The sequence below is a fragment of the Danio rerio genome, chromosome 16 (assembly GCF_049306965.1).
Source record: "Danio rerio strain Tuebingen ecotype United States chromosome 16, GRCz12tu, whole genome shotgun sequence".
Taxonomy (NCBI): domain Eukaryota; kingdom Metazoa; phylum Chordata; class Actinopteri; order Cypriniformes; family Danionidae; genus Danio; species Danio rerio.
Genome location: NC_133191.1, coordinates 11,032,454 through 11,044,875, shown reverse-complemented (window position 1 = coordinate 11,044,875; position 12,422 = coordinate 11,032,454). Strand labels below are relative to the sequence as shown.

The window sequence follows — 12,422 nt, the reverse complement described above, 5'->3', positions numbered from 1 at the left end:
ATAAGCGCAGCGCATATTGGCATTGTAGCAAATAAGCAAAGCTTAGGTGTGGGGGATCTATGCTTGGCACAATTTTTTTTCTCTACCGCGGGTTAGGGGGGCAAGAGAAATTTGTGAGGGTGCTAAGAGAAGTATCAATAGCCATGATGTCAAAGTTAGCCTACTTCATAAAATATTTGTTTATATGTCATTTATTGGCCAATGAATATGCACATTCACAAAATTGGCAAGCCTAATATAAGTGACCAAAAGACAATGACAAACTTTTATATGAGAATCTTTTAAATGCAAAGGTCTGAGACTTCAGAACTGGACAGCACTCATGTGCTCAGCTCATGCCATATATGAATATATTTCCGTAAGATTGTCCACAAGATGTACATTTTGACAACTTGTGTTTTTGAGAGTTCAGGCGCAAGGGGAACTGATAAAACTCTGTCTAAGGAAATTGAAATTGTGCTGGTATTACATTACTCACCCTAGTTTGTTCCAAGTCAGCTGTAAATCCCTAAAGAAAATAACACATTTGGCAAACAATATGCTCAAACTATGCATTATTCCAGTGTACCTAAATAAATAAGCGTGGAAAATATCTTGCACTTGGGTAGGCTGAATTTTCCAAAGTGTATGTGTGTGGATGAGTGTGTATGGATGTTTCACAGTTATGGGTTGCACTGGTAGGGTATAAAAATTTGCTGGATAACTTGGCGGTTCATTTCGCTGTGACAACCTAAGATTAATAAAGTGACTAAGCCAAAAAGAAAATGAATGCATGAATATCTTACTACGATGCTCTCTGTAACACTTCCTCCTAGCAACAGCAACTGCAGCCATTTCAAGCGCAAGATTTAAAACGTTTTTTTTAGCCATTAGCATAATTAAGGGAGTGCAAACATTAGTAAATTGCATTGTTTAATTCATAAAAAAACTTCCCTCCCATAAAATTTGAATCTGACCATAAAACTCCAACAAATGCACATTCAGCAAGCTCAGAAAATAGCTGTGTTTGTGCCTTTTCGGTGCTACTCTAGTCTGAGCATCTTTAGTAAATACTGACAGTACTGCCCCAACTCTAGTTAGACAGTTTGTGCTAATGCAAGCTGTTAGAAAATATGGCCCTTACCCGAAGGCATTGCAAAGATAGCTACAGAGTGGACAAACTTTCCTTGTAAGGGGCTTTAATGCACTTGCTTATTAAGAGTATGCAAGCTTTTTATGTCCAGATGTGGCACCATCCTCACAGAGCCAATCAAATGTGCAGGCCAGTGTGATGTTCACTGAGCGTGAAGAAGCATGTCTGCCATCAGCAAGATCACTCTCTTCTCTTTTTTAGCCTCTCTCCTTCTTTCATGAGTGGCTCATTTTACTTTAGTATAGTCATTAAGCTTTCCATCTAAACAGCTTTAGTAGTAATGACTCATATTGGAAGTACAGCAATGGTTAAAGGGTTTATTTCTGGACCAGAGGGAATCCCTGTCAGATCTTGTCTTCTCTGTCCAGCTATTAGTCCTGATGAATAACTCCAGGCAGTGTATAAACGGCTGTTACAGCTGCGACCATATCAATGCTGGCTGTTCAGTGCGTGATGTATGATTATGAGTGTGTCAATGACTTTTACACATGTCGATGCAACCAGAAAAATGGCTTTTTGATCTGGCATGAGGGTGTATCTGTGTGCGTGACTCTAAAGCGACTGACCTTAAAACCCTGAGTGCTTGTTGAAGAGCAGATAACAGTGAACACTTCTGCACACTGATTGAGTGAACACTGAATGAGTGTGCGTGTATGTGACCTTCCTTGTGCCATCTGTTATGCTGTGAGATAGAGAACAGGGTAGATCTAGGCCTCAAAAGTACAGATTAAATAATCTGATTACGGCACATTGGGATTAGCTGCCTGAATCTCCATCACAAATGAGCCAGACTCACTTTGCACACTACCTTTTATACCTAAAAACAGGATTAAAGCTTTTTGAAAGACTAAACCATATGGAAGACTAGATTCATGTGGGACATTTAATTTTAAAATCCGAATAGAGATATCTCAATGATTTTGAATATTGGCATTTTATTTTTGTATTTTAGGAAGAATTATAAAAAATGTAAATAAATAAAGTCGGGATGCTTCGGTTAGGATTTCTGCAGCCGATATTGAGTAACGATTCCTTGTCATGGGGATCGGCCGATACTAAGTACCAATTCTGATGCTTCAAGCTTTATCCTGCATAAAGCACATTTTCAATTTAAGTTTAACATTTAAGTGAAGACCTCTCCTTACATAATATTATAGGAGAATTAGGAGAATAGGAGAAAATAGAAGAAATGAAGGATCTTGCATATAATCCCTTAAACATGTCTCTTATAGCCATTTAGTACAGTCATATGATAAGAAGCAGCTTTACAGAAAATAATAGATAAAACAGATAAAAAAATTGCAAGACAAATGATTAACTATGCAATTTGGTATCATTGCAAATGAAAGGAATTTAACGTGAAAAGGTTTGGAGTGCATATTTGATGCTCGCAGCTAGGCTTGGGCGGTAATACGGTAATATGGAATACCGCGAGATCTAAAAATAGCAACTGTGTCAGTTTATATAACGTTATACCGTCATAAAAAACAATGCACTTATATATGAGACAAGTATTAAATAATATTATTTATTTAATGCCTAAAAATGCGTAAGCGTGATTGTCATCACGGGACAGTGTGGAGGAGAAAGAGAGAGATAGGTGAGGTAAGATGGCGACTCGCGCACCAGGTGACCTGGTCTCGAAAAAAAACACAACCTCTGCAGTTAGGCAGTATTTCCGTTATCGACCGAATGAGTAGGGAGACGTGGTAAACACGAACTAGAGGTCTGAATTCCTGCTGCTGTACCGCGGGAGCCAACCAGATTTCTTGCGGTGCGGTAATGAATTTCCGAATAAAATGCGGGAGCTGATAATCAGGGACTAAGCCGAAAGAAAATGAATGAATGAATGAATGAATTTGGCATAGCCTGGCCCAAATTAATTGTTTTCAATAAACATCATTAAATCATTAAATAACCTTTTCAAGAGTTTACACTTAGCTGATTAATGATTATAAAGCTTGTTTGGCATGCTGTCCCGGGAGAGAGCCCTGAGCTCATGAGATCCTCGAGCCCAGGGTTCCCTCCCGTTGCAAGGCGGGAGGGGAGTTTGAGCTCAGGTAGATCTCGAGAACTCCCCTGCTGTAGTAAACGATGAACATTAAGTGATTGCTCTTGGAGATAACTACATACTAGAAGCATATCTATGGTGCCGATTTGGATTAGTCAATTAACTTAATTTGCATGTTTTTGGACGGTGGGAGGAAACCGGGGAACCCGGGGGAAACCCACGTGAGCACGGGGAGAAAGTGCAAACTCCACACAGAAATGTCTGCTGGCTTGGTAAAGCCTGGAACCAGAGACATTCTTGCTGTGAGGCAACAGTGCTACGCACTGAGCCACCGTGTCACCCATCTAGGAAGAAGGAGGAGTAGGGGCAGAAGGGGGGACTCTTCAAAACGAAGATAGCAGTGGAATGAAACCCAGGGTATTTATAGTAGTTTAGGAGTCATCTGATTGGAGCGTAGTGAATTGGATAATGCGGATCCAGCCGCTAGCAATCATAAGCACGTGATCCTCTCGAAATTAGTTCATACATAAACTTCACTTAATGTGGCTTCTCTAAACTGTTGTCTATAGCTTTAAATAGTGTGAGCCCTTTATGTTTCAGTTGATTCTGACTAGCTGTCAGCGAGTTTTTAATTACTAGCTAAAATAACATTATGAAACTGATTCCAATGATATGGTTTCCCTAAATCTTTATCATTATAGCTGTGATCTGATCTGTTGTTTTACATTCAACACAATGTCTTTATCATTATTATCTTTATAGTTACATTGCTTGGTGTGAACAGCCCTTTATGTAGCCTTTTAAGTCTTGGGCCCTGAATCCAGAAATTTGGCTGGTTTAGGCCAATGGAAAAAAACATGATCAGTTAAGAGTAATAAGATTAAACCATTCCAAATGCTGAAACCTTTTAATTCCTTTTCCCAGAATCTTCATGCAACCCCCACAGATTAAAGGAGTGAGGAAAATTTTATTGGGTCGGCGCTTTCTAAAATTAACTTTAAACAAAATCTATAATCCTTCTTGTTACAGTATTACCTCTATATCCCCTCCTGTCCATTATACTATCCTTCCATCTGTCCAAACTTCATCCACTGAGCTCAGCTTTGCCAGCGTACGGGGCATCTGTGTGCATGTTCTTGATTGGAACACTAAATTACTGCCCTAAACTACAGCCTCAGCAGGACACACAGATGCTTCACGTCTCGAAAGGGTTGTCTGAGGATTCCTCTCTTAATTCTGTCTCCACTCAGATAAATGCTACACAGTTTCACCACATTTACCTCCTAAATCAGCATGCACTCACATTCTCTGTGACGTCTGACTCTTATTGTTCATCGCAGCTGGTTAAAGTCAACAGTCAACTGTGCTACAGAATTCCCTCTATCAGAATAGACTGTTCTGTCTCTGCTCCTTCCCCAACAAAGGATCGAATGAATAAATGATGGCGTGGTGTGGATGTGGAACCTGAACCTGGCTCTCTACACAGACCTGAGGGGCCAGTTACACTACATCAACACTGAGGACAGAGAGAGAGAGGGTAATCTGACCTTCAGTATCCGCTCCACTCACAGACGTGGTCATCAGACCTAACAGATCTAATCCAAACCACTTAATGCTGAAGTCTGTTATTTGTTTTGCTTCAGTAAGCTAATTCTACGTTGAATTAAAAGTGTAAATAGAGTTCAGATGTTAAACCACACACTGAACATTCAGTCTTCATTTACTCAACCTTCACTTTTTGAGTTTCACAAAAAAAGTTACGTTTTGAAACAAGCTGGAAACCACTTCTATTTTGTTTTTCATACAATGAAACTTAATAGTTACAGGATTCCAACATTTTTCAACATATATTCTTTTGTGTTGAACTCAAATAGGAACCTAAATAAGGTATTAAACCACTTGAGAATGAGTAAATAGTGAAAACATTTTCATTTTTGGGTGAACTATCCATAGAAATCCCTTAATCTTCCTAAATGTTGACCAATTTGAGTGAGTTGAGCTGTATGGTTTAGGATCGGTTAACTATGTAAAAGAGAAAGTCAACAAGCTACCGACATATCATGCCACAGTAGGCCTGTGTATCTTTCAAAGGCAGCTATACGCTCCATCTATTGATTATGTGCCCAACAGAAGGTCAAAAGCGAACATCCGGATCTTATACAGGATGCAGGATCAATTATTCAAACCTTACTATATAAGATTTGATTCTGATTGATTAATTTTATTATTATTGGTTACATTTAAACACTATTTAATAAATAAATGAGAAATTAAATGTTCTTATTTTTTTCTATTTTTAATATTTACTTAATTTAATTATTTGGTATTAGTGACAATTTTAAACTTTGGCAAATTTTTGGCTCATTCATTTTTGTACTTAAGATTTCATTGCTCAATTTAACATGCAATGCCATGACATGTTTTTTTTTACACCATCAGATCAAGTTTTCCATGATCCATTTTTCCCACGATTTACAGAAAACACTCAGTAAAGTGTCATTAAGTGCATTCAGTGTCCTTTATTCACAGCGCAGCTCCAAAATAACTTATTGTCATTTCAAATATTTATTTTATTCTTTAAACCACTAGGTTTTACTATTTGTCTCTTTAAAATATTTTTTAAATATAACAAGATGTAACATTATGACATTTCTTTATATAATAATAATAATAAGTGCAGGTCAGAATAAATATGGTTTGATTTTTCTTTCAATATTTCATCCTTATTTTCATCTTTTACTTACACAAATATCAGATTTAATCCCACTTTATTTGGCATGTAATATATGCATAATGTGTATATATAATTGTTAGATTAATTTGATAAGAACAGCAAATTAAAAATCTTGTCGTTGACATATAACTATATGCTTTTATAGTTTATTATAAATCATATATGATAAATTATTATATAGATTTTTCAGCCTGATCTCATGAGAAAATATAAGTACTTTACGTTTTGCCAGTTTAGTGGCTAATTCGTACGAGTTCAGTCATATGAAATATATATGATTTTATAAAGTGGCATCCAACCCCACCCCAACCCCAGCCCTAACCCCAACCATCATTGGGTGATGAGCAAATCGTACTAATATGTACGATTAGCCACTAAATCAAAAAGTTACGAATTGCAGTGAGATTGTGTTGGATTTTTTTCTGCTAAATTGTGTTTATCCTTGCATACATTATAATTAATTACTGATTCCTGAAACCAAATTAAAATCCCAATTAAAGCTAACAGTATCAGTTCAAAGTCTCACTCTGTACTGAAGCCAAATCTGGAGCTCATCTAACAAACTAGTACACCCAAATTTATGTTATAGAAAAATATTAAATACAAATTTTAAGAAGAGGAAAAATCAAAAAAGGCACAAAAAAAATCAAACATTTATTTGAAATTTTGTAGGTTTTAATTATTTTTGCAATTTTTTGCTTAAATTTAATTGTATTTAATTTTAATTTAATATTGAATTTAATTTCAATGTCTAAATATGTTTGGTGACTAGAATATTATTTTAATAAATATATCTGTTTAATAAATCTGTTTTGTTTAAATGCACCAAAATACATTGCCTATATTCAAAGAGAAATGGATAAAAATATTCATTTTCAAAATAGGGCTACTCAATTATGCTCTTTTCTATCAATCGCAATACCATCCAATAGAAGTCTGAATTGACCTTTTCTACAATTCTACCAAATCAAGCACTTCATTATGACCTTAATAGTGACTCATTCCACTTCGCAGAACCCTCTGCGTCCTCATCCTTGGTCACTGGTTGTCTGTACCATCTGTATCCAGGTAACTCTGCCCACTCACACTCTGGAAACACAAGCTCTGCCAGGCTAATTACATGTAACAGGATCTATCTCTCTTCCTCCCCCTCATCCCGTCCCAGCTATTCTGTCCTGCCGCAGCACACCCCGCCCCAGCCATTCCTCCCCTCCCACAGGCACACCTGCATACACTCACTGACTGGTGCATGATCACGTGTCTAACTAAATACACACTTTTAATATCAATGCTGTTCTTTCAATGTGTGTGCCTCTCTATCAGTCTGATTAACTTGGTTTAGACTGCATTTACATAAATTGATCATCTTTAAAGACAAATAATAATAATAATAATAATAAATTATGGTACATCTACACAGCTTTTATCTAAAAACGAACACCTTTTAGTATTTATTTTAACAACAATAGGTTTGCAAACGTTTAAAAGTAGGTATCGGAGGGCATATTTTCCAAACAATACGAGTGCTGCCTCTACAAAAACATGATTTTGTGTCAGTACATGACGATTAAATCAACACAGGGTGGGCTGCAGGATTGTGTGCACAGGTATGGAGTGATTCTTTTAAAAATTACCTCGCCAACTACTGGTCTGGGGTGCATATTACAACGTTTTTAGTCATATTATAGGATCATCGAGACAAAAGGTGGTTTTGAAAACATTCTTGCCTTTGAGATTTATGCAAAAGAAAAACTTGCAAATCATCCAAGTTGTTATAATGGTGGGCTAACATTCTTGTGGGTGTTCATGTCTCAGCTGCTCCTTTCAAATGGCAAAATAAGTTTTAATTTAATAAATTAAAGTAAGCTGCATTATTTATTAAAAAATTGATATAAGTTAACAGATGTATTCATTTTTTTTTATTATTAAAAATAAATGTGTGAGGGTAATATGTAATGTTATGACGTAAAGATGATTTCTTGGATTGATAAAACTTTTTTTAAGTTAAGTTGTTGTAAACTAATTATTTGGGCTGAATTTAAACAAGCAAATTAGGTTGAACATTATTTACATTTAATTTGTTTTTGTTTTTAAGTTCAACACAAAAGAAATATTTGCAACAATTTTGCAGACATATTTTTTCAGTGTATTTGCACTCTCATGCTGCTTTAACCTTTATACTTTATTTCTGTTTGGAATAATGACAGTCCTTCTCACCTCTCACTTTTACTGCACTGTTTTCATAGTGAAATGTAAAAGGTGTTATTGTGTTTATGCTTTTTTCCGAGCATGATCTTGTGTTCTACATAAGGAGGGAAAAGGTGACATGCACCACATAAGGATAGCGGAAAAGTATCATTACTATTCCTTTAAGAGCACATCCAAATCCCCTAACAGACATGACCTCGGTGAACTTTACTTCATTTCATCTATTCGCTTTCCGTATCCACATGTCGTGCCTATCAGAAGCCGGTAACGGGAATTTCCACTCGCGTGGCTCCGCCTCGTGTTTGACGCAGAAAGCGGCCTATAGGGAATAAAGCAGCTGGGATGATGATAATGGTGGTGCATTGACACGAGCATCACTGCGACAGCAACCGGCACGGCGCGCCGCAACGCCGTTAACCAAACGGCTAACAAAGTTAAAGACACCTGCGTAAAACTAACCAACACGTCTGTCACCTTCCATCCCCATTTAACCAGGTAAAAACTCGCACGCGAGCTCTCGGATTTATGCGTGACTTGACAAAACTGTCTGCGTAATCATTTTTCCTACAGCCCGAGTCATCAGTTTTTGACGCATTCGCCGCAGCGCGTCTGTGACATTCAGTTCCGCGACGGCTCGTGTTGCTGCGACTCCTTTCTGCGCATTCGCCGGTCTCTCCGCGTCCCTGGCAACGGCTACAGTACATCAGCTGTTCAGCACCGGCATTTTCCCCGCGCTCCGCTGCGCACAGCTCCGGGATGCACCCGCGTACTCACCCCGTCATAGTTATACGGACACTGCGTTCCGAAAAGACGAGCGAGACAAATCCACATCAATGCTTTTGCGTGAAACTTTTGCACCAAATTGCGCACCTCCTTTTGACATTCGTTTAACCTCATCGCCGTTACACACTGTACTTGAGTGATTCTCCACGAGCCGCAACCCAGGTTCGACCTTTCGTGACATTATTCAGAACTGAACCTATTAAATCTGTCCTGCCAGTCATTACCCGCACGAGGTTATGTCACAGATGCAGGAAATAAGCCGGTTTGAGCACAGATTCCCGGTAACCGCATTATGACGCATGGACTTCAGAGATGAACCGGCGCTTAGGTGTGTGTGTCTGTGTGTGTGTGTGTGTGTATGTGTGTGCAGCAGACACTTAAACACTCAGCACAGAAAGATGATTCAAATTCATTTAAGTGCATCCAGATTACATGTTAAGAACAGAAGACGCGGTGCGACAGGACAGTACAGAGGGAAGGATGGACCCCCGAACCTCACATATACATTAAAACTGCCGTAGAACACATTAAAGCAACATTTGAACAACTTTTGAGCATACAATAAGTGCGAATAGACTCCACTCAGTCATCAGGCAAATGCAGCATTACGCATCGCTGTCCTTTATAAAGTCTCTGACTCAACATGATTAAAATGGCACGTGAAGGTTACTGAAATAACCGTCTGTATATTATCATTCATACAGCACCGACACGCGCATAGAAAACAGCTGAACCGGGCTCTGCGTCTCCGCTAACTATGACGACAGTATTCTGAAAGTTTGAAAAAGCAGTTCCGGTAAATTTAAAGCTAACTATTGAAATAAAGACCAATGAGCTCAAAATAATACCGTATATTGTTAACGTATGACCGCAGAACACTCTGTCCCGACAGTTTGTCGCAGTCTGGAAATCCGCATTTAAGTCAATGTCATTCAGTCACTTTATATCTGACAGGACATGACGCCGCAGAATTTAAAGTAAGCACAATATAAAGTTTAACCTCTTGGAGAACAATGTTTTAACGCATTCTTTTCTCTGTGATGCAGTAGATGAGGAATCGGTCTTACCCCCATGGTTGCGCAGTCAGTCCGCTCCTTTCAGGTGAGAGTGATGGAGAAAGTGACAGCCTTTCACGAAGAGAGAATGTCAGTCATGAAATATAATCTTTAGAAACACAAAACACTTGCTTTAAAACTTGGTTTTAGTTCTTTACCTCGGCTAAGGGAACTAAGGCGCGTAATTTCAGATCAGGGTATGACAGAAGTTACTCGTTGCAACATTAATTTAAGGAACCTGCCAAATTTGTTAAGGTTAAAACTAAATGTTCAAAGCAAATTCGACGGCGAGGCAGTGCATTTCGCAGGGATGCCGGTCTCGTGCACTGCTCTTGTTAGTTGCGATAAAGCCGGCAAAACTAAGAAGCCGCACTGCCGCCTTTTATGGTCTGGTGTCCCTCCGCGGCACAGCCGGCTGCCGCACCACTCCGCCTAGAAAGAAGCGCCGGTGGATGTGAGGGATGCGCTTATCCAACTGACCGACCTCATAAACGAGTACCACACGAGAAACGCCCACATTTACGCTCTCATCCAATAGACGGACGGGCGCCTTAATATCGACGCGCAGTCTGTCCAACCAACGCGCAGGCAGCAGGCACAGCCCACCAATCGGATTTGGCCAAAGCTCCTCCTGTGGTACTGCAGAATTCCAAAGGTGACAGTCGCGCAGCATCACCGCGTGCTCTAAGAAAATCGCGTTTTTGATAAAACGGACTAACAATAAGCTAAGTCATAATCGGCGTGATTGCATGATTGATGTACTGTAAACGTGTCTGGTTGGTTTCTTTCTTTGATTTTTGTTATGTGTATCAAATTTGGTGTCAGAGAATGAGCGCACTGCTGCAGTTCTAGCCGACACTGCAGTAGGCCTTAAGCACACTGTGTTCATGTCTGTTATAAACTGAACTGACAGTACCATATCGCTGTAACAATGAACACATGTTTTAATACATCCTAACATTTTATATATAGAGTATTTTGATTTTAAATAGATCTTAAATAGATTTGAACGCTCCAGTTTTGCTCTCTTCATTATGTGTGGTGCATGTTTCTTAGTATTTGATAGTTTTGTGTGTGTAAAAGAGTGTGTATTTGATTTTTTACTTATTTTTTTGTAAATAATTAATGATGAGATGTTTAAATAAGAAAGCAAACGCCTCTATGCATCATTTTAAATACAAATGCATTACTTTCTATCTTCTTTGTCTGTTTTCTCTTTCCTCTTCTATGGCGAACACATTTTCCCATTTGATCTACATTTATTAACATGCGTTATTGTTATTGTACTGCCATGTATGAAGACACATTAGTTTTGTTATTTCAGAATACTATATATATACCATGATAAGGTTGACTTTTTAAAGGTTTACTGATTGAATTAGTAACTGATAAATGCACACAATAGTAGTCTACAAATAAAAGAAGATAGAGAGAAAGAGACAGAATCAAATTATGACCTTATAGGCTCAATGACCCTAGAAAGGTCAAGCGTATAATTAGACATGTTGTTACCTTTAAATAATACAGATTGCCTTTAAAAGGGATAGTTTGCCCAAATTAGCTTTAATTGGCTCAGGCTCACCCTCAAAACGTAGGATGACCTTTTTCCTCGGTAATACATTAAAAATGATTTTTTAGCTAAAACCATGGGCCATGGTAAGCCATAAAAAGAAAATCAATGTATACTGGCACTTTTAGAGTCAATAAAACACATACAAGTAAAGCAAAATTAATTCCCAAGGTTACTGATGATATACTGAGGTTTTATTAACAGGAATTTATTTGCAACATCATTACCTATAATCCACAGCCTCTGCAAAGGATGCTGAGTCTGGTCTCCTGTAGCATATTGAAGGATGTGTGGGTGCACACTCAAACATGAGCTGATGCTGTTTGAGTGTGCTGCAACTTATAAATTAACTTATAAACAAACAGCATCAGTTCAACTACATACATCGTTATGTTGCTGTAAGCTCACACTCCAGACTGACATTTATACAATCAGACTGAAACCGTGCGTGGACTGACTCAAAATTCTGTTGGCTTGCATTTTATGTCTCACCAAGGACCACATTTTAACCTGAAACCTTTTTAAATGTTCTACTGAAGAAAAAAGACATTACAATTGAGTTTTTTTTTGGTGAACTGTCGCTTTTGGTTTCTTATAAAGAACTTGCTGTGACTAGAGATTCAAATAGAAAACCTAATGGGCAGGCCCAAACAGGATCTGCGTGTGCAGAAATACAATGATTTCCCCTTTTTTCCTACCATTGAGCTGATCTATTTACTTATATAAATGTATGTAAATATATATTTATTCAGTTTTTTATATGCATTTTATTAATATTATGGACTAATATGCAAATGCTTATATGATTTATTCACAATACAGTTTGCAAAGAACATTTTTTTTTGTCTTTTAGGACAGTATTAACAACACATCCTAATGGCAGTTCGTAAGTTTTTGATTTAGTGGCTAATTCATATAAATTTGTACAA

At 38.0% G+C, this 12,422-nt stretch overlaps 1 protein-coding gene across 1 annotated transcript in view; it reads right to left on the bottom strand.

Annotated features, from left to right (window-relative positions):
* atp1a3b (ATPase Na+/K+ transporting subunit alpha 3b) overlaps window positions 1-10,386 on the bottom strand; it is a 44,071-nt gene extending 33,685 nt beyond the window's left edge. The window contains 2 exon segments of the mRNA NM_131685.2: window positions 9,936-9,995; window positions 10,082-10,386. Of these exon segments, the coding sequence (NP_571760.2) occupies window positions 9,936-9,941 (6 nt within the window). The 5' untranslated portion in view covers window positions 9,942-9,995; window positions 10,082-10,386.
* Window positions 10,387-12,422: the final 2,036 nt, after the last annotated feature.